At 45.2% G+C, this 23,109-nt stretch overlaps 1 protein-coding gene and 1 long non-coding RNA gene across 2 annotated transcripts in view; one reads left to right on the top strand and one right to left on the bottom strand.

Moving 5' to 3' along the window:
• The window catches only part of TMEM132B (transmembrane protein 132B), a 665,643-nt gene extending 646,315 nt beyond the window's left edge, over positions 1 to 19,328 (bottom strand). The window contains exon 1 of the mRNA XM_074299390.1: positions 18,650 to 19,328. Coding sequence (XP_074155491.1) covers positions 18,650 to 18,725 — 76 coding nt within the window. The 5' untranslated portion in view covers positions 18,726 to 19,328. The remainder of the gene's footprint in view (positions 1 to 18,649) is intronic.
• On the top strand, positions 6,163 to 11,530 carry LOC141560740 (uncharacterized). Its single transcript, XR_012487802.1, has 5 exons — positions 6,163 to 6,743; positions 6,857 to 6,907; positions 8,077 to 8,142; positions 8,420 to 8,720; positions 10,266 to 11,530. It is a non-coding gene; the product is annotated as an uncharacterized LOC141560740 (long non-coding RNA).
• Positions 19,329 to 23,109: the final 3,781 nt, after the last annotated feature.

Genomic DNA, 23,109 nt, shown 5'->3' with positions numbered 1-23,109 from the left:
AGATATTGATAAAAATGTGTTTTTAAATTTTTTCCCTCGTTCTGTAAAAGCAATGGATGTAATAGAAAAATCACAGAAAAGAGAACCGGGGTTCAAATAGTGCATCTCCAACCTGTGGGAGCTGGTAATTTTCTGGGTCTATTTCTTCCTCTGAAAATGGAAGGGAGTATGACCAGATGATATCTGAGGGTAATCATTCCAGGTCCAGAAAATAAATATCTTATGCTTCTAAAGGAGATAAACATGTACCAAAAAGCCTGGAAAAGTCTGACTAAATATATATAATAAGGCATGATTGTCGCAATAAACGAAGCTCATAAGAAAAGTATTTCAAAGCATTATCTAGAAAGGGGCTAAGTATTCAGACAGCAAAGAGCATGGGTCTGGAGGAGGCACAGGGAGGAGAGAGGCAGTGCCAAACACTTTATAGATATGATCTCATTTACTCCTCACAAGAGCCATGTGAGCTAGAGGAAACAGAGGCAGATGACTTGCCCAAGATCACACAAGTAAGTGGCTGAGACTGGGTTTAACTTCCAAACTCTAAGCCGAGAGTTCCATCCACTGTACCATCTGCTGGCTCATTTTATCCTTTTTATCCTTTCCTGGGGGCTGGAAAGGCCCCCAATTGGTCTAGCTGGATCTACGGATGGTGTTTTTTTTAGTGTTCCATGTTTCATACAGCTGTTTCCTTATATATCTCCCACAAAATAAAGTCCCACCTTGAAAGTAAATACTAGAGCATTTCTTGCCCATCTATCTATCAACAAGCATTTATTAAACACCTACTGTGTGCCAAGAAATGGGTATAAAAATGCAAAGAATGAATAGTTCCTACTCTCAAGAAGTGGGAACACCTGAAATACTAGAATATCAATCTTCCTAATGCACAGATCTGACCACACTACTCTCTTAATTTAAAGGTTTAATGGTTACTTATTGCCTCTAGGGTAAAATACAGACTTAGAGCTGCAAAATCTCAGCCTGGGAAGGAACCTGCCAGCAACCGTGTAATCTAACACAGCCCCAAAATGAGTTCATTCCTCAATAGGTCTGGCAAATGCTCCTCTTGCTTCTACTTGAAGATCTTGACAAAAGAGAGTTCCCTGTCTCTCAAAGGGGACCGTTTCATTGGTGCTAGCTCCAACTGTTAGAAAATATTTTTCTGAATACAGATCAAAGCATACTATTTTCACATTTTTTGCTTTCTTTCTTTCTTGTAGTTTGTCCCTTTTGTTCTGATTCTTCTTTCACAGCATGAATAATGTGGAAAAATGCTTAATATGATTATATATGTACAATCTATATCAGATTGCTTGCAGTCTTGGAGAGAGAGGAGGTGAGGAATAAAATTTGGAAATTAAAATCTTATAAAAGTGAATGCTGAAAACTATCTTTACACATAATTGGAAAAAATCAAATATTATTAAGTGAAGGGGGGGGAAACAGAAAAAAAGAAAGAAAATATTTCCTTACTTGAAGTATAAATCTGCCTGTTTTTGTTTATAGTTCCATAACCACTGGGATCAAATAGAACAAGCTTAACCCTTCTGCCCAACAAGAGCCCTTCAAATCTTTGAAAGCATTATTATTTGCTCTCTAAAATTTTTCCTTTCCAAGATAAAGATTCCCTAGATCCTTCAACCAGTGCACAAGAATGAGACATTTCACTATGCTATTTGCCTCCTCTGGATTTATTTCTAGCTCAGCATCCTTTCTACAATGTAGAACTGAACACATTATGACTTCAATGGGGCAGGATGCAGCAGAACAATCACAGAATGAGTTGAAAGGAACCTCCATGAGTTGTGAACTGATCCAACCATTCTGGAGAGCAATTTGGAGCTTTGCCCAAAGGGCTGTCAAACTGTGCATACCCTTTGATCCAGCAGTGTCTCTACTGGGCTTATATTCCAAAGAGATCATAAGAAAGGGAAAAGGACCTGCATGTGATAAAATGCTTATAGCAGCCCTTTTTGTAATGGCAAAGAACTGGAAGTTGAGTAGATGTCCATTAGCTGAAGAGTGGCTAAATAAGTTATAGTGTATGAATACCATGGAATATTATTGTTCTATAAGAAATGACTAGCAGGATGATTTCAGAAAGGTCTTTCTCATTTTTTCCTTTTGATTTGATTTTTCTTGTGCACATGGTAATTGTAGAGATAGGTATAGAAAATTGTCTATGTTTAATATATATATATATATATATATATATATATATATATAGAGAGAGAGAGAGAGAGAGAGAGAGAGAGAGAGAGAGAGAGAGAGAGAGAGAGAGAGAGAGAGAGAGAGAGAGAGAGGATTATTTGCCATCTAGGGGAGAAAGTGGCAAGATAGGAGGGTAAAAAATTTTGGAACACAGGGTTTTTCAAGGGTGAATATTGAAAACTATGCATATATTTTGAAAATAAAAAGCTATTATTAAAAAAGAAAGAGAGAGAAAGAGAAAGAAAGAAAGGAAGGAAGGAGGAAAGGAAGAACAGAAAGAAAAGAAAGGAAGAACAGAAGGGAAGGAAGGAGGGAAGGAAGGAAGGAGGAAGGAAGGGAAGAAGAGAGAGAGGGAGGGGAGGGAAGGAGGAAAGGAAGGGAGAAAATAATTTCTATGGTTACCTAGTTCAACCTATACTCAAAAGAAATTCCCCCTAGAACCCACTAAATAAGTGACTATTCAGTGCCTGGATGAAAACCTCCAAGGAAGGGAGACCCATAACTTCTGAAGCAATGCATTCTACTTTGGGACAATTCTTAAGGTCAGGAATCATTCCTGGAATCCATACCTTTCAAAGCTACCCATGGTTGAATTAGCTTTTTTGATTCCATATACTATTAATTCATACTAAGCTTGAGGTCCACTAAAACCCCAAGATCTTTTTAAGGCTTTCTAACCACACAACTAGGTGATGTACTTGGTTTGGAATCAAAAAATATTCATCTTTATGAGTTCAAATGTAGCCTCAGATCCTCACTTAGCCATGTGATCTTGGGCAAGGCACTTAGCATCTATCTATAAAATGAGCAGGAGAAGGAAATAGCAAAACACTCAGTAGCTTTGCCAAGAAAACCCTAAATGAGGTCTCAAAGTGTTGGACACAAGTGTAAGGACTCAACCACAAAAACCTCACCTCCTCCATCTTGTACTGGTGACACCAATTTTTTAAACCCTTATAAAACTTTTTAGAAAATCCTTTATGTCCTAGCCCCAGTCCAACTTTCCAGATTTAGTTCCCATCACTAATGTTCTTCGCAGTTATGGTGAGTCAGATTGTTCCACTCAGTATTCCCAGTATGTGGGATTCCAACTCCTATCTCCAAACCTTTTCACATATTTGTTCCATATTTGGAATTTTCTCCCCTTTCTCCTCTCTGCCTCTTAGAATATCCTTAGTGTTCTTCAAGGCCCAGCTTAAGTACTACCTCCTGCAGGAAGCATTTCCTGATTTCCATGCTCCTCCCCTCAATTGCTCTTAATAATCTTTTTCACAGAAATCATATTATATTTACTTACCTATTTACTTGTTGTATTCCCCTAGTAGAGTGTCAGCTCTCTGTAGGCAAAGACAAATTTTTTTCATTTTGTCTTTATTAGTCCAGTAGCTAACAAAGTCTCCTAAATTGATGTCCTGGAATCAACTGCAGCCAATTGTTACATTTTCATTTATACCTCAGAAATTGGCAAATGTTAAAAATCTGGGCCTGCTTTATTGTTTTGTTGGCTGTCTGGACTTAAGAAAGAGATGGAGAAATATTAATAATGCTGATAAAATGGTGTGTTCTGATTTTTGGAGAGCCTGTCATTAAACATTTATCAGCATATCCCTACATGGCAGGTATTTAATAAATGTTGGCAGAGTTTAATGCAATTAGTACCCAAAGGTCTTAGCCCCATCTTAGGGACTTCTGCCAAGCCATATGTGGGAAGCAACACAAGAGGAGGAAGAGGAGGAGAAGGAGGAGAGAAGAGCAGCAGGGAAGGAGGAAGAGAAGAGGGAAGAGGAGAAAGAGATGGAAGAGGAGCAAGAAAAGAAAGAGGAGGAGAAGGAAGAAGAGGGAAAGAAGAAAAAGGAGGAAGAGGAGAAGGAAAAAGGGAAGAGGAAGATGAGCAAGAGAAGGAGGAAGAAGAGGAGGAGAAAGAGCAAGAAGAGTAGAGGAAAGAGAAGGAAGAGGAGGAGAAAAGAAGGAGAAGAAAGAGAAGAAAGAAGAAGAGGGGGAGAAGATGAGGAAAGGGGGGAGGAGGGAGATGAAAAGTAGAAGGAAGGGAGGAGAGGAAGGAGGAAAAAGGGGAAGAGAAGAAGGAAGGGGAAGAGAAGGAGGAGGAGAAATGGGAGGAGGAGAAAGAGGAAAAGCAAAGGAAGGGGTAGGAGAGGAGGGGAAGTCAAAGCCCAGGTAACCCAATTGTACTGATCACAGAGAATGTAGTAGTGTCCATTTTAAGGAAATGCCAGTCCCAAGGCTAGCCCTGGCAGAAACATGAAGGAGACATCACCATCTTCTAGCTGACTCAGAGCTCGCATGAAAGATCTGTTCCAACCTCTTGTCATTTGACTCCACTCTGACAATGGGTATTCCATCTTTTAATGCAAGGTCCAGTTGCCTTGGTTATGGATCACAAACTTTCTTGTCATTCTGAACCTGTTTTCTTTGGGTTCAGCACTTTTTACTTCTACATTTGTGCTCTTTTAAAAAATGGGGGATCTAGAGGAGGCAGTTGACCATAGTCCAGTGGAAAGAACATTGAGTTGAAGATGGAATCCCTGTATTCAAATCCTGGTTCTACCACTATATACCCTTGGACCTGAGTGACCTTCAGGCTCCTCTTCTATGAGACGAGGATGGAAGGTCGATGGCCTCTCAGGCCCTTTTCAGCCTAGACTGAGTGGTGATCCCCACCTACCTAAGGTCCCTTCCAGCTCTTCAGCTCTGATCCTAAGATTCTATGATTTCAACCAATGGACAAACATTTATTAAGCACCTGCTCTATGCGGGGGCACCATACTGATCACAAGAAATATAAAGAGAGGCAGGAGAATATCCCAGTCTTCAAATAGTTTACAACTAAATAAGGAAGCATGCAAACAAATATATACAAAGCAAGCTACAGGATAAAAAGAAAACAGATCGAAGGCTCTGGAGTTAAGAGAGACTGGGGAAGGCTTCCTGCAGATCATGGGATTTTAGTTGTGATGTAAAGGAAGCCAGGAAGTCATAGTTGGAGCAGAGGATGGAGAGCTTTCCAGAAGTGGGGGACGCAGGAGAAAATGCTCAGAGCCAAGAGATGGAGAGCCTTGTTTGTGGAACAGCCAGAGTCACTAGGCAGAAAGGAATGTGTTGGAAAATAAGGTATAAGGAAACTAGAAAGGGAGGAGGGGCCTGTTTTAAAGGCTTTGAATGCCAGACAGCAGATGGAGGTAAGAGGGAGTCACAGAGGTTTATTGAGTAAAGGGGGGAGGGGTTTCCACGTTTGGACCTGAACTTTAGGAAGATCATTTTGACAGCTGAAGGTGGGGAGACTGAGGCAAAGGGACCCATAATTAATTATTGCTAGGGTATAGGAATGAGATGATTAGGGTCTGCGAGGGAGGGGAAGGGTTGAAGTTTCAGAGCACAAAGGGGGACAAAAAGGAATGCTGGAAAGGTAGAGTTGGCAGCCCTTAGCATTAGCTGGGATGTGGGGAGTTGTGAGAGTGTAGGACTGGGAAGATGGTGATGTAACCAGTACTAGGGAACTAATAGGGGTGGGGAGGGTTACCCAAAGCCAGAAAAAATGGAGTGGAAGGGCCATGGACCCGTATAAGCTAACACGTTGGGGCACAGTGGGAGAGGAGGGGCCGTGATCCCGTTTAGCACGGTCTGGACGTGGGAGGGGAAGGGTCATGGTCCCGTTTAAGTTAACACGATGGGGACGATGGGGGCGGGGGAGAGGGGGGAGCATGGTCCCGTTTAGCACGATCGGGACGGTGGGAGGAAAGGGGCCACGGTCCCGTTTAAGCTAACCCGATTGGGACTATGGGAGGGGAGGGGTCATGGTCCCGTTTAGCACGATCAGGCTTTAAGCTAACAGGATCGGGACTGTGGGAAGGGAAGGATCATGGTCCCGTTTTGGACAGTGGGGGGCGGGGGGGGCCATGGTCCGTTTAAGCTAACACCGCCGGGACGGTGGGAGGGGCTGCTCCAACCCTTCTCCTCCTCCCCGCTCTCAAACCCCCCAGCAAATACTATCTCAGGTAGAGCAGATCTTGGGAAACGAAACGAGGCGGAGCAGGAAAAATCCCCCCCCTCCATTTTGCTCTTCCCCGACCCAGCCTTCGCCACGGCGGCAGCAGCAGCGGCCGCCAGAGGCGGCCCAAAAGCCGGCCAAGGCGGCAGATGAGGGAACAACAAGGCTCGCTGTGCCAGAAAGCAGCATTCCCGAACTTGGCAGCTGGGGCCCGGGGCTGCCAAACACCGCCCCCCGCCCCCCCGCCCCAAGGCTCCGAGACTCGGCCGCCCCGGGCCCGGAGGAGAGCCCGAGTGACAGACGGATGATGTCTCAGTCTGCGCCTCCTCGGCCGCCCGGCTGCCTCTCCCGGGGCCACGTGCAACCGCGGCTTACAAATAGCAGAAAGAAAAGGAGAGCGGAAAGAAAAAGGGGGGAAGGGAACGGTCCCAGATTTGTTCCTCCGGCCAACCCGGGGGACGACAAACCACCCCGATCCTCGCTTTCCGGCGTCATGATGATGGGGATGATGATGGCATTAATGGTGGCTTCAGTATACTTGTTTAATATTAAATAAATTTAATATTTCAAAATTCCATTGATATCTCTTTCTACATTCCGGGGACCATGCTAACTGCTTTACAACTGTCATTTCAGGAGGGCCCCAAAACAGCTCGGCAAGGAGTTATTACTCTCCCCGTTTTACAGGTGAGTGACTTGTCCGAGATCATCCAGCAAGTAAATGTCAAAGGTCAGATCTGAACTCTCATCTTCTTGACTACAAACTCAGCATTCTAATGACTGGATGCAAGAAAATATAAGCAAGCACTGGTTCTATTTTGAAGATGGGGGCAGAGAAGTAATTAGAATAGAATGCAAAAAAGGACACTTTTTTCCCCAAAACGAATACTACAAAGAAACATGGAAGGGGTCAAAAGAAATATAGCAATTTTATAGCGCTAAATTACATTTATATACATATGTGGGCATAGTTTTATGTACATATATATATTATATATATGTGTGTGTGCGTGTGTGTCATATTATATATATAGCAGTATAAGTATATAAATGTAATCATATCTATTCATAAATTACATTTATATATACATGTGTGTATGGTAATATACAACATTATACTTATATATATATATAAAATATAATCATAATATTATGTGATATGTGTGTATTTGGAATACATATATAATGTATTCATATATATCCACAAATTACATTTTACATATATATAGTTTTGTCTAACATATATTATACATATTATATATATTGTATAATCATATATTATGCTATATATGTGTATATATGTAAAATATATTATATATAATAATGTAATCCTAAATTATGTAATCATATATATTCATAAATTACATTATGTGTGTGCATAGTTATATAGTATATATATATATTTGTAATCATATACATGTATATATGTGATACACATATATAATGTAATATATATTCACAAATTACATTTATATACATATGTATATATAGTTATATAAAATAAAGATTATATATACTCTGTATATAATATGTAATCATATATATGATATAATGTGTGTATATATGTAATACATATTATATATATTATACAAGCATATTCACAAATTTCATTTATATACATTTGTGTGTAGTTTCATATATATTATACATATCGTGTAATTATATATATTTTGTGATATATGTAATATTCGTGCATAATATATAGTTAGATAAGTGTGCACATATGTATATAGAGCTATATACATATATATAATATATATTTAATAAATTTGTGATTGAGTTGCAGCCAACTTTGTGACCCCATTTGGGGTTTTCCTGGCAAAGATACTGGAGTGATTTCCCATTTCCTTCTCCAGTTCATAGGACAAATGAGGAAACTGAGGAAAACAGAATGAAGTGATCTGCCCAGAGTCACCCAGCTGGTAAGTGTCTGAGCCTGGGATTTGAACTCCCGAAGATGAGTCTTCCTGGCTCCAGGACTGGCATTCAAACCAATGCGCCACCTGGTGGCCATTTTTTAAACATATATACACACACACACACACACACACACACACACACACACACACACACACTAAATAGAGATGTTAAGATACATATATATGAAACAATCCCACTGTCTTACTGGCTCTTGTTACTCTGTTGAAATATTCATGCATTTAATGACTAAGTTCACAATTTTTAAAAATCTTTTTGTAGAGAAAGAGAAAGCATGTACTAACTACTGGGGATATAGCCTCTGACCTCAAGGAGCTTAACATTCGAATGGAGGAGATGATATATTGAACAGAGGTGTCCAGAGAAGGCAATTTTTGTCTAGGAATGGAAGATGAGTGGAGCCATCGAGCTGTGCTTCGTCGCGCCTTTTCCATTAGAAATGGCGGTGTGGATTGCATTACTGTGTCCAAGCAAGGGGAGGAGAGTAGATTGAAGGCGAGATCCCTGGACCCCTAAAGGATAACTGCATAGGTTATGAAGAGTCCTCTGGAGGGTGGCCAAGGTGAGTTGGCACTCACCCATTTGCCAGGTAGGGTGGCTCAGGCACCTGGATCCAAAGCTGATTTGATTACCTGGATTCTACTCCCAGGGGTTCTTAAAAGAACAAAGGCTTTGGATCTGAGTTCAGAAGCAAAAGACTAGAGTTCAAATGCTGATTCTGCCAACTGCTGTTCACATGACCTTGGCTTCCTTTGAGCCTCCTGTTCCTTCCCTCTCCCATGCAACAGGTGAAACAGCTCACCCCCAAAGTTCCTTCCGGCTCTGCGGCTGTTCTATTCAGAATCCTCTCTTCTCTTTTATGCTCCCCACATCCTACCTTGTATCAGAATGCTATAACACACACACACACACACACACATAGAGCAAAACCACAGACAAATGAGGAAATAAATCTTGCGGTGCTTTAAAGCACTTTCCTGAAATACAACTCCAGGAGGCAAGTTTTGCAAGTGTTGCTGCCGCCATTATTAGTAAGAATTATTGTTATTGTTATTTGTTATTACTATTATTGTTATTAATAGTCTTGAAGAAATTAACTGTCTCCCCCAGCGTCACCCAGCTAGTCTCAAAAAAAAATTCAAACCAAGGTGTATACACACAGTCATACAGTCACAAGCACATGGACATATACACATATGTACACATTCAAGCACACTCACATTCACACACTCATTCTCATATACATTTACTTACACACATACACACACATATATTCTCATACTTGCATACATACAATTACCCACACATCCATATATATACACACACACTTACATATACATTCTCACACATACATAAAGTCCAACATTCTTGTCACTACTCTATCACCTCTCTAATGGTTTTCTCTCTCCTTATAGGGAGGTGGATGGTGCAATGTTAGCAAGATCTGAGTTCAAATCCAGCCTCACATCTCTACTTGTTATATGATCTTGGCAAGTGATTAAACCTCTCTTTGCCTCAGTTTCCTACAAAATAGGGCCAATAATAGCCCTCACCTTGCAGTACTGTTGTGAGGATCAAGTAAGATCATATTTGTGAAGCACTTAGCACAGTCCCTGACATATAGAAGGTGCTATATATATATAATCTGGGTGATATTATTATTCCCCTTTTACAAATCCCAGAAAGTGAGACTGAGAGAAGGATTAAATAAGTAACTTGGAATTGCACAGCTAGTAAGCATCTGATTTTGAATTTGAACTCAGACCTTCCACATTCTTACCATTTCCTGTGTAGCATTCTACCCACTGTACCACCTGGCTGTCTTAATAATGATAATCATCACTTATATAGGTCTTTAAGGTTCATAAAACCCAATAAACACATTACATCATTTTATTCCTGCAATAACCCTAGGAGGTAGGCGCCAATATCATTTTCATTTTACAGATAAGTAAACTGAGGCAGGATAAACCATCTGCCCAGAGTTACATGGCCAGGAAATGTCTGAAAAATGATTTGATTCCACATTCACCACCATCCATAAGACCTTGCTTTTCTCTAGCTTCTCTAAACTGCCTAACAAAAATCCCTTTCTCTCCTATCTCAGGAGTCTGGGATTCCTGACTGAAAACACTTGAGTCAGTCTACAGAAGTGAATGGAACTTCCTTGCTTAGTCCAATCAGACAAAAGGCCCAACCTTTTTGCAAAGAATATGTGGTAGCTTTTTGTAGTAACAATGAACTGGAAACTGGGTGGATGCCCATCAGTTGGGGAATGGCTGGTATATGCATGTAATGGAATACAGAGCAATCTTTATAAGAAATAACCAGCAGGATGATTTCAGAAAGGTCTGGAGAGACTTACATGAACTAATCCTAAGTGGTGTAGAACCAAGAGAACGTTGTACACAGCAACAACAAGATTATGCTATGATCAATTCTAATGGATGGGGCTCTTTTCAACTTTGAGATGATTCAAGCAAGTTCCAATGGTGATGGAGAGAGCCATCTGTACTCAAGAGAAGACTGTAGGAACTAAATGTGGATCACAACATAGTATTTTCACCTTTGTTGCTGTTTACTTGCTTTTTTATTTCTCATTTTTTCCTTTTGGATCTGATTTTTCTCGTGCAGCATGATAAATGTGGAAATATGTATAGAAAAATTGCACATGTTTTAACATATATTGGATTACTTGCCATTTAGGGGAGGGAACTGGGAAAAAATTTGGAACACAAGGTATTACAAGAATTAATATTGGAAATTATGCATATGTTTTGAAAATAAAGAGAATATGTGGCAAGAGCAATGAATTTGGAAAGATAGGACCCAAGTTCAAAATTTATCTTAGATATTTTCTGCGTGTGTCACTTTAGACATATCACTTTTCTCTGGGTGTAAATTCCTCATCTGTAAGCTCAATAGCCTCCAAGGCCCCCTCCAGCTCAAAACCTACAATCCTGTAGTTTGCAGAAGTACATTTAACATATACAAAAATGAGTCAGTGGTTCCCACTGGCCCAGAGAGAAGGTCTAAAAACCAAGGGACTCACTCTGCAGGCCATCCAGAGTCTCAGACTCTGAGCCAGTTAGCTCCCAAGCTTAGACCGTCCTGGTAATAAGGATCACAGCCTAGATCCCTAGGGAAGGCAGCTCCATAATGACCTTTTCTCCTACCACAGAGGAGCTTCAAAGCACACTGGACCAGATAATAGAAGAACACCATCAGCCTCTTTTCTGCTGATGACCTCTTTCCCCAGGCTGGAAATCTCCCCATCCTCCACCTGACAGCCAGCCTCACCCCCTTCCCCCATGTCCAATCTGTTTCCACATCCTGCTGTTTCTACTTGACCCCTAAACCTCTCTCCCACCTGTCCCCTCCTCAACACACACACATACACACACACACACACACACACACACACACACACACACACACACACACACCAGCTGCAATCCACCTGCCTGATGGCATAAAAGAAGCAATGAATTTAGAATCTCAGGATCCAAGTTCAAATCTCAAGTCCACCACTTTCTACTTAAGCAAATGACTTAACTCAGTTTCCTCTACTGTAGAATGAGAAAATTAAGCTAGATCAGGGATTCTTAACCCTAATCCTCTAACTCTAAATGCACTGCTGACTCCCACTCTGATTCTATCATGAATCCCCTGAGCACTCAGTTTGATGCAGTCTATGGAGCCTTCTCAGAATCATATTTTTAAATGAATCAAAGAAACTACATACAAAAAAAGGACTGCAAAGAGAAACCACTTGAAATATAAATTAACTTACTAAAAAAAAGTTCCCAAGTACCATATTAAGAATCCCTGGACTAAATGGTCTCTACAGGCTAGCTTAAGAAACCTCTTACAACTCCAAGCCTATGAGGAAGGGAGGAATCTTAGCTTCCTGAACCTCAGAGAGGTCAAGTCCCTATACAAGTCACACAGCTAGGATTTAGACCCAATTAGGTCTCTTTTCCAATAAGACAGTGATGCTTTGATCCCTAGTCCAGACCTTTCTCTCTCACCTGGCCTATTGTAATAAATCCCTCACTGGTCTCCCTAAATCCAGCAATATAATCACCACTACTGATTAAACACTTATAAAGTACAAGGAGCTGAAGCTACAAAAACCCAAAAGAAATATTAGCTCCTGCCCTCAAAGGGTTAACATTTTCCTGGGAAGATTATAACTGTGTGTATGTATGTAAGTAAATCCAAAGTAAGGGAGAAGTGGCTGGGTTTTGCTGTTGTTGTTTATTTGTTTGTTATTATGGAGCTTGTTTTTTAATGATTAGTCCCATAAGACTCTTTGTGACCCTATTTGGGATATTCTTGGCAAAAATAATGGAGTGGTTTCTCATTTCTTTCTCCAGCTCATTTTACAGATGCTGAAACTGAGGCAAAACAAGGTTAAATGACTTGTGTAGGGTCACAAAGCTAGGAAGTGTCTGAGATTGGATTTGAACTCATGAAAATGAGTCTTCCTGATTCCAATGTGCTTTACACTGCACCACCTAGGTACCCTGCGTGATATATAGTATCTGCTTAATAACTGTTTTTTAATTCATTCATTAGAAGCTAAAAGTAGAGATTTCAGGTTTTTTCACCCCTGTATCCCCAGTGCCCATTAAGAATGAGGAGGAAGAGGGAAATCCAGGCCATTCATATAATACAATTCATACAATTCATCAGTGTAGGGAATTTCCAGCATGAAAATTCCCTCCATCATTGCAGACTGATAGCTTCTCTATCCAGTATAATCTTACAGTATCCTCTGCTCAAACTATCAGTATTTGTCAGAGCTAGAGTTTAAATATGGAAATAAAGAAGCAGTTGTAAAAAGGGAGAAAAACTGTCATATGATAGAAGGATTCAATCTGTTGTTTGGCCACAGAGAACAAAATGAGGGGAAATGAATGGAGGTCATAGAGAGGCAGATTTGGGCTTGATGTCAGAAGCCCAGGCTCATGGATCTAGTTCCAGCATGGACCTCAGGACCCATCTGCTCTAACCCCTTTATTTTACAAGTGAAGAAACTGAGTTTAGGAAAAATAAGTGATTGAGATCATACTAAATGCCAGAGATGGGATTTAAACCCAATTCCTTTGATGCTGGAGCCCGGCCTTGTCCAACAGAAAATCTTCCTACCCAAAGATAGGATGGTCTGCCTTAGGAGACAGTAGGATCCCCCTCAGCCTCTCGCCCAAGTCTTCTAACAATCCCTGGCTTCCTTCACAAAATATCTCCAACCCAACCTCCGCCAGTCCCCACCTTATCCTTCCAAGTGCTTTTTGAAATGACTTAATATATCATTTCTATTGACTAATCTGTACATATATTGCCATCCAAATATAAGTCTTTCCTGGCTTCCAGCCACTAGTAGTAGTAGTAATTTTTGTTGTTATTGTTGTTTCCGACTCTTCATGACGCCATTTGGGATTTTCTTGGCAGAGATACTGGAGTGGTTGCCATTTCCTTCTCCAGCTCATTTTACAGCTGAGGAAACTGAGGCAAACTGGGATAAGTGACGTAACCGGAGTCACATAATTACTAAGTATCTGAAACCAGATTTGAATTCATGAATCTTTCAGACTTCAGTTCTAGAACTTTATCCACTGTGCCACCTAGTTTCTCTCCCTCCCCCCCCCAAAAAAATACTTTGTTTATTTTGTATCAGTGCATGTTGACTTTCCTGATAGGATGTAAGTTCTTTGCAGGAGGGAAACTTTTACTTTCGTCTTTGTATCTCTAGCCATATTACAGCAGGTGAATAAATTCTTGTCGATTGATCTTTAGTGCAGAGACTATTTTGCTGTTATATTTTTAATCTACTAGAGTTTTGAATACAATAAACATGTAATATTTGCTGAAGTAAATTGAAACCAAAGAGAAGATTTACCACCGTGCGGTGGATAACTCACAGGCACTACTGTCTGAAGAGCTTGGGTTCAAATCCTACCTTAAGACTTAGTAGCTTTGTGGCTTTGGATTTTAATGTTCTCTATACTATTCTAAAAGCCCATCCAGCTCTAAACCTCCCCCACCCCATTCCCCAAAACCCTAGTTGATTAGTCAATAACAACAGGCATGTATTAAATGCTTGCTGTGTGCACTGCATTGTACAGACCTTATCTTCAGGGAGCAGACAGTCTAGTGATTAAGATTAATATACCATTTATCAAAGCATAGGACAGTAGAAACAGCACTGACTCTGGGGTCAGAGGTAATTGTTGTTCTTCAGTCTTTTCAGTCCTGACTCTTTGTGACCCCATTAGGGGTTTTCTCGAAAAGGACACTTGGAATGGTTCAACATTTCCTTTTCCAGCTCATTTGACAGATACGGAAACTGAGGCAAACAGGTTACCTGACTTATCCAGGATCACACTGCTATAAATGTCTGAAACTGGATTTGATGTTTTCTTGGCAAAGATACCAGAATGGTTTGCTATTTCCTTCTCCAGATCATTTTGCAGCTGAGGAAACCGAGGCAAACCTGAGGAAGGATTTGCCCTGTGATTCAATTTCCTCACCTGTTAAAATCATCATTTTAACTAATCCCCACCAGCTCTAGAGCTCTGATTCTCTGGTTCTTATTAAAGTGCCAGTTGAATTACATAGCCACTGGGGTCCTTTCCAGCCCAGAGATTCTGTGATTCGACATGGGAGGTCCTCACTGGCACAGGGACCACCTTCCTGGCCACCCTGCCAAGAGGGAGTGGTTTTCCTTCCCCTGAAATCACAGCATCCTGCACCTCCACTGTAGCCCTCAGCATCTCAGCACAAAGAACTTGGCTCCCTGGGATCCCCGAGCTCAGTGTTGGGAAGGGAAGTGATTTACCCTGAGAACCTCCCTGTCCCGACACTAAATCACTGGGGAGTCTATGGGGCTCCAGCATTTGCATGCTCCCCAATTCTCGTCCCTCCCATTTCTAATCAACGCCATCCATCCAGGCTGCCTGCTTAGCTCTCAAATGAAAAAGAGACCAAGGACTCCATTCTTCTCCACGCTCACCCACCCCCTGAAAAATAAAAAGGTGGGGAGAGCGACATCTCCACAAAAGACAGCCATATCAGGCTAGCCTGAGGGAAGTCTTCTTCCCCTCTCCCTCTGAGTGCCTCTTTCCCTGAGCTCCAGGACAGTGGGACACACAGCCCCTCTGTCAATAGGGAGCCACCCACTCTGGATTTAATAGAGACTCAGCATAATAGGCCAGAGAAGGGGGCCCAGGCTGGGTCCATTCTCAGCAGCAAGGACCTTGCGGGGGGGGGGGGCGTCCCCCAGATTGGTAGACACAAAAGTGGCTGGTACAGTTCAAGTTCCAGACCTCAACCAGCTTTGCACTGGCTGTTGAGGGGAAAAAAAAGGAAAAAAGTAAGGCTCCATCTGCCTGAGACACTCCCAGGGCTGAAGGCACACCCACCCTGCTCTTGCCATGGCAGCTACCCACGCAGGAGAGATTACAAAGCGCAGACATCGGGTGCAATGTGCTGGGATCGGGAGGCATTCCCCCGCCACAGGCCTCATTCAGCTCAGCAAACGCCACCCGGAGACACCTCGATGCAGTTTCCAGGATGCCCAGAAAGCCACTGGGCTAAACAAGCTAACTTGGAACTGAAAACCGAGCGCTTTGCACAGAAGCCCCTCGCGTGTTCCTGCCGTGGCCCCCGGAGCTGGTGGGAAATCAGATGCCATCCCTGTTTGGTTTCCCCATCTCTAGCGACAGAGTGACTGGAGGAGCATCTCCTCAGCTGAGCTAAATATAGGAGGTACCAAAATGTGTGCTGATCAGGTCCCTGGTAGGGATTGGTGCAAGGCGAGCAGGCTTTGCCAAGGCAGAGAAGAGCACCAAGGTTGGCTGTCTGGGGCTCTACCACAGAAGGCAGTCAGGAGGCTGAGAAGCTCAGCTTGGGGGGGGGGGGAAGGGGAGGAAAGTGGCCAGATTTCAGCTAAGATTCTTCCACCACCAAACACCCTCCCCATCTCACCCTTCAGAAGAGCCCAGCACTAAAACTTTAGCCAAGGATCACCAAGAACAATCTCTTCTTCTCTTGGGGAGGAGGGGAGAGAGAACTCCCCTATTCTCTCTCAGGAAGCTCTTAGAACTAAGATTTCCTCTCTTCCACTCACAAACCTCAAGAACATCTGAATCCCGATGGAAAAAACTAAAGCCAGAGGAAATCAGGATGCTTGAATCAGTGCCACTGTACTGTAAACTGTACCGTTTCAGGGACAGGTCCTTCACTCCACATAAAAAGGAAGCAGCTGTCTCACCACCAGCAGCCACCTCCTCTGTACACTATGGGCAGGTAGAAAGGGGGGAGGGGAGAAGTGGTCAAATAAAGATTTCCCCCCTCCCCCCAGTCAAATATTGCTTATTAGCAAAGCAGCTGGGAGAATCCTCCCTGTGAAGCTGGGGTGCCTCAGTCTGAGCTATAGATGAATTCTGATAAACATCTGCAAGAGAAGATTTTCTCCTAGTTGGAAAAGGGAAAAAATCTCCATCACTTAAGGGCAGCACGGGGAGGAAAAACGATTTACTTTTTCCATGCAGATACATCACGTCACATCGAAATAAGGATTTTGATTCCAGCCTCTGAAACAATCACACTAAATTCAGCAGAAAAGTTAGCTACAGATTGTTTTTTTCTGTTTGCTTTCTACACGTTGGGGGGGATTCTCCCCCTCAGCTATAAATAGGGTGAGGATTTCTAAGAGACCAACTCTCCATTCCTTTCTCCCAGGGGATAACAAAGGTATCCCTAGAGGAAGGGAAAGAGGAGGGCTCTGAAAATTAACAGATTCCCCCTCCCAAAAGAAGCCTTGTCAAGCCATTTGTGCTCTGAGGTTTTCTTTCTTATGAAGGGGGAGGGAGAGGAAAAGAATTGGGGGGGGAATATGGCATTTTGGAATGAGCTTTCTCCAAATTCAACCTGATAAATAACCCCCCAAAGGTGAGTCCACTCTAAAGAGAAAGGGAAAATAATCAATCCCCAAAGAGGAAACTGGGGTTAAAAAAAAAAAAGTCTAATCTGTCTTCACCCAGAGCTGGCCACTGCTTAGATTGGTTCCTGGCCCCCAGCAAAGCCAGCTCTCTAAGTGACTAAGGGAATTTTCCCATTAGAACTATTATCGTCATTAAAAGCAGAGAATCAGCTTTGCCTTCTATCTTCCCTGTGGGCTGCAGTCTCTTTCTGGGGATGGGCTTTGCATTTACAGACTAAAACCCCCTCTGTCCTAGCCAGGAGAAATGTAGGTCAGAATCTACCTTCCCAATATAAATGGTGATGGGGGACAAAGGGGCGCGTTTGAGAATTATGATAAAACGGGGAGGGACGGCATTTGGAGATTCTTTTGCACACAGTTCAGTTGGAAGTCCCTCTGAGCTGGGGGGATGTGGAGTCCAAGCAGGCAAATAGGTGGCAAGAAAATGGGCACGGGCCAGGAGCAGCCAGCACGCCCTTTGCCTCAGCCCCTAATCCCTGGCTTCTCCCCTCCTCCCCCCCCCAGCCCAAAGCTCTAGGGAAAGTCCTCAAGGGGAGTGAGTCCAGTGGCAGGACGACACAGAGAGATAAGGAGAGACGCTGCTGCCACCCACTGCTCGCAGCATCCATCCATCTATGCAGCCAGCCATCCATCCCAGCGCTGGGCTCCTCCTGTTGCCTCCTGGGCCGATCGCTCTCTCTGAGGGAACCTATGACCTGCTTGGCCACAAACCCTCGTGGCGGGGGCGGGCGGGGGGGGGGAAGGGGAAGTCCAAAGTGGGAGGGAGGCGGGAGAAACCAGAAAAGGAGAGGGGGAAAGAGAGAGGGGGAAGAGAGAAGGGGGGGAAGAGAAAGAGAGGGGAAGAGAGAGAGAGAGAGAGAGAGAGAGAGAGAGAGAGAGAGAGAGAGAGAGAGAGAGAGAGAGAGAGAGAGAGAGAGAGAGAGAGAAAGAAAGCTCCTTTCCTCATACCCTACCCCCACCCCCTTTACGCACTAATGGCTTTAGAAGAGAGGGGGGCAAACCGCGGGGGTGGGGGCTGCTCCGGCTGCGAGGATGCTGCCCGAAGTTCATCCCCAGCCTCCGCACTCCAGGCACACGGTGACGGGAGCTGTCCTGCCATAGTCCCCCTCCGCCGCACTAAGTAAAGAAGGTTCGCAGCTGCCGGGGTGAAGGGCCGAATTTGCTTTCTCCCCCAAATGAGAGAGCCCGGTTCCCCTAGGATAAGTACGAACATTCATGGGGGCGAGAGAGGAGAACGCAGAGAGAGCTACATGGGGAGGCGTCCTAGGGCCGGAGCCGGGGTGGGGTGGGATTGGGGGAGACACGAGGGGCTCCAGCTTCTCCACAGGATGGAACTTTGTGCGCCACGCGGGGCGCGGGGCAGACACTCCCCGCACACACATACACGCGCGCGCGCTTGTACACACATACCCACACGCCACACAGCCAACTCCGTCACCCCCTCTCCTGCCCGCAAGCGCCCTGCCAAGGGCCACCTTTACCTGGGCACCAGAGCGCGGCGAGCGCCAGCAGGAGCCGGAGCAGGTTGGGGAGAGCTGGCAGGGTCGGGGGCGGCATGGTCCTCGGAGCGCGGGGCTGCTCGGGGGCGGCCGGGGTGGCAGGTCAGTGGCCGGCTGGACCCCCGGCCGACACGGGAACGATTAGGGCGCCGGTAGCCTCGGAGCGGAGGATGTGCATCTCATCGAGCATCACTGGGGGTGCGAGGTGGGGGAAGCTGCCCGGGCTGAAGAGGAGGCAGGGGGCGCGGGCGCCCCCGCTGCGCGCCCCTCGCCGGTGTCCGCGGCGGCTAGCCCTGGCAGGGTGACCGTCCCCGGGCGGTTAGCGAGCCCCAGCGGGCATGGCTGCGCGCTCCCTCGGCGGCGGCGGCTCCTCCCCAGACGCAGCAGCGAGGGGGGCGAGGGTGGCAAGGGTGGCGAGGGTGGCGAGGGTGGCGAGGGTGGCGGCGGCGGCGGCAGCTCCGGCTCGGGCTCCGGCTCCGGCTCGGAGCTCAGCGCTCAGCGCCCAGCGCCCCCGACTCCTCCCCGGCACTTCGGAGTTGGTGCGGGGCGGCCAGAGCCCAAGTGGAGCCCGCCCGCCGGCGTCTCTGCGCCCGTCCCACGCCGTCCCATCCCGGCCCGATTGCGCCGAGCTCGGCGCAGCCACAACCACAGCCACCGCCGCCGCCGCCGTTCTGGCGGCCAGAGCTGCCAGCCAGCCACCCCGAGCGGCCGGGGGAGGGGGGAAGGGAGGGAAAAGAAGAGAGGGGAGGAGGGAGGGAGAGAGAGGGGGAGAGAGGAGGGGCCGCGGCGAAGAGAGGAGGGGCCGGACCGAGCCCAGCCCAGCCTTGCCCGGCTCCGCGGGGGGGCGGAGCTCCGGGAGCCATCCCAAGGGCCGCCCCGGCGTCCCTCTCTCACTTCCCAGCTTGCCCCCCGGACCGAGCCGGAGCAGCCCCTGAAAGTCCCCGAGGGGTAGCTGGGAAATGTGAACAGCAGCCTCCTGCGCCCCAGAGAAATGCCAAGAGCAGCTCGGCTCTCTTCCCCGCTGTCCCCGCTCTCAATCTGGGAAGCCGGGGTACAGTCACCCTGAAGGCCTCAGTTTACGGCTAGAGACCCCATCCACTTGGACTTGGGGCAGGCATAGCAAAGGCACTTCGGCCGACCTTCACCCTCTCACCCAACAGGGCTGCGCTCCCACAGCAGAGAATGAGCACAGGACCATCGGCTCTGCCCGTGGGCAGAGGACTCTTAAAGACAGCCCGGTGCTGGTTCTGGGTTCTGGGAGGCTGCCCTTGACCAGGTCAGAGAATAAAGAAGGAGGGCTGGCCCAGGCAGGTCAAACTACCTGCTATACTAACCCTTCCTCTGCTTTGAAACAAACCCATTCTTGCCTGGGGAAGGAACTCTTGGACAAGACTGGTGGTTTCTATTGGGAGGGGCCATTAGTCCCAAACTACAAGAACATGCCCTAAACTTGCCTTCCCCCATTCTGAAAAGAATCAACTTTAGGCCAGTTTAAGCACTTTTTAGCTTATTTCTGATTTCTCCCATCCCTTCCCCACCTGGAAAGCATTACTAGGCACACAGAAATCAATCCTGGTCTGGTGCTAAGGGGACAGCGACTGGGAGGCAGTGGTTAGATCCACACAGTCAATTTAGGGCTCCTTCCCTGTGGGACCTGAGTAGTGCCATGTTGGCCCTCACTGGTTTTAGCTAAGGTAGGTTGGGAGGAGTGGGGAAAGTCCTGGACCACCAGGAAGAAAACCTCTGTTTCAGTCCTGACTGAATCTACCTGCCAGTTTGATCCTAAGGAGTCATTTTCCTTCTCTGGGATTCCATTCTGCCCTCTGTAAAATGAGAAAATGGAGCTAAGTTTCGTTCTAGTTATGACTTTCCTTTTATTCCAACATCCCTTTCAGTCCTGGGCCCTATTCTTTCCTTTCCCTGTATATCAGTTTCCCTATTTATACAATAAGCTCAGCAGAATAATGCAATGAGCAGTCAGGAACATGAATTTTAATTCAACTTCAAACACAATAGCCATGTCTCTCAGCCTCAACTCCCCAGATATAAATGAGGGCATTGAAATTTTGTCCTTCAGTCTTTTCAGTTATGTCCAATTCGCGACCCCATTTGGAGTTTTCTTAGCAAAAAATGTGCAGTTTGCATTTCCTTTTCCAGTTATTTTACAGATGAGGAAATTGAGGCAAACTTGCCCAGGATCAAACAGCTACTAAGTGCCTAAGGCAAGATTTGATGTTTTCTTGGCAAAGATACTGGAGCAGTTTGCATTTCCTTCTCCAGTTCATTTTACAGAGGAGGAAACTGAAGCAAATAGGGTAAGTAAGTTGCCCGAAATCATGTATCTAGTAAGTGTCGGGGGTCAGATTTTAACTGAGGAGCATGAGTCTTCCTGGGCCAGATGGTCTCTTAGATCCCTTCCAGCTATAGCTGGGTCTGTATCAGACTAAAGATAGTCTCATCCTTAGAGAGATCTCAGACTAAGGAGATCTCATCCTTTTTCAGCTTTGAAATCCTAAATCACTTCACTGTACCTTAGTTTTCTCATCTGAAAAATAGGTATACTAATGCTTCTCACATTTGCTCTTGAACACACACACACACACACACACACACACACACACACACACACACACACACACACCCTCCTTCCAAGGCTGTTATGACAGGCCAGAAAGCCCGCCTTTGAAATCATGAAGCTCACGAACAATAAGCAGCCATTGTTCCCAGACCTCCCTCCCTTCACCAACTAAATTCTACCCAGAAGAACGTTCTCTCACCTCCTCCCAGCTGGGGGCCGAGGCTGAGAGGAAAGCAGAAGGGGGACCCACGCACCTGGTTCATTAGTCCAGACAGAAGCTCATTAGCTGGAACAGACACATAAAAGGAGGCAGTTCCCAAATCCTTTTCTTCCCCATATACATAATAATAATAAAAACCAAGGAGAGCACTGCCTGAGCCACAGGTAGCTTTGTACCGAGGCCCTTAATTATGAGAGATGTGGGGATTGTCCAGGCTGCAGCTCACTGCTAATGAGGCTCTCCTCTCAGCCCAGCCCAGCCTGATGCAAAACACCTTTTTTTTGTCTCTGATAAAAATTGGCCCTGTTCTTGCCAGTACTGTCACAACTGCAGCAGCTTTCATGTCACAAATGGGCTTGGAAAGCTGGAAGGGCTGGGGATGGAGGGGAGGGGGGTGTGGAGCTAGAGGAGATGGGAGCTGGTGCTTTGGAGTTTACTTACTCTGGGAGTTAGTCCACATACCCTCACACCAGTCCCTCCCTGACCCTGCCCCCAGAGGGCACGGAGATTAGGTCAGCTATACTCAGAGGGCAAGCAGTCCTTGGTTTATAAGATTAATATGAAGGGGGATTCAAAGGCAGCACTGGCTTCAAGTGGCTCTGAGTTCTAATCCCACCGTAGCATTTGCTGGATGATATGACCCTGGCAAATGCTAGACTTTTGGTCTAGTCTAAGGGGGCAGACTCAATGGCATCTCAAGGCCAATCTGCAATCCTATTATCACCAGAATCAAGGGGTCGGTCTATTAGAATCAGGGCTTAGTATAGGGGAGGATTTCATAGAATCATAAATTTTGAAAGTGAAGGGACTTTAGACACTACCTAGGGGAATCCTCTCATTCTGACAAACAAAGTGACTCACATGGCTAATAATCTGAATTTTAATTCAGGCCTTCCTGATTCCAAGTCCATCATTGGTTCCCATGTTAAGAAGAACTGTCTGCAGGCAGAGATCAGTAGGAGACATGGGCCCAGCAATGATCAGGCTGTAGCTGTGCCCCTGGCAGTACCAGCAAGGACAATTTAGGGAGATAGTGAGGAGGGAGTTTCACAAAGGAATTCCCAAGGCTTTCATTCCCAATTCTACTGGGCAGTCCCAAGAGGCCAGAGGGCAAAACCTGGATCACTCCTGCTTTTATATTCCCAGCACTCAACATAGTGCCTGCTATATAAGTGTTTAACAAATGCTTGTTGAATAGATGAATAAATGAAAATAATAATAATAGTAGCTGGCATTTGCTCAGCCTTTTAAATTTGCAAAGTCCTTTACATGTGTTATCTCATTTGATTCTCATAACTACCATGATAAGTAGCTGTTATTTTCCCTATTTTAAAGCTGAGGAAATTTAGGCTGAGAAAGGTGAAATGTTTTATCCAGAGGTGCAAAGCTAGTAAGTGCCTGAAATAAGATTTGAATTCAGATTTTTTTGACATCCCAAAAAAAGGAGAGGGAGGAAGGGAAGGAGGAAGAGAGGGATGGAGGGAGGGAAGAAGGAAGGAAGGGAGGAAGGGAAGGGGGAAGAAGGGAGGAAGGAAGGAAGGAAGGAAGGAAGGAAGGAAGGAAGGAAGGAAGGAAGGAAGGAAGGAAGGAAGGAAGGAAGGAAGGAAGGAAGGAAGGAAAGGAGGGAGGGAGGAAGGAAAGAAG

The sequence above is a fragment of the Sminthopsis crassicaudata genome, chromosome 1 (assembly GCF_048593235.1).
Source record: "Sminthopsis crassicaudata isolate SCR6 chromosome 1, ASM4859323v1, whole genome shotgun sequence".
In the NCBI taxonomy this organism is placed as follows: Eukaryota; Metazoa; Chordata; class Mammalia; order Dasyuromorphia; family Dasyuridae; genus Sminthopsis; species Sminthopsis crassicaudata.
The sequence above is the reverse complement of the archived record's forward strand: the minus strand, read 5'-3'. Positions and strand labels throughout refer to the sequence as shown.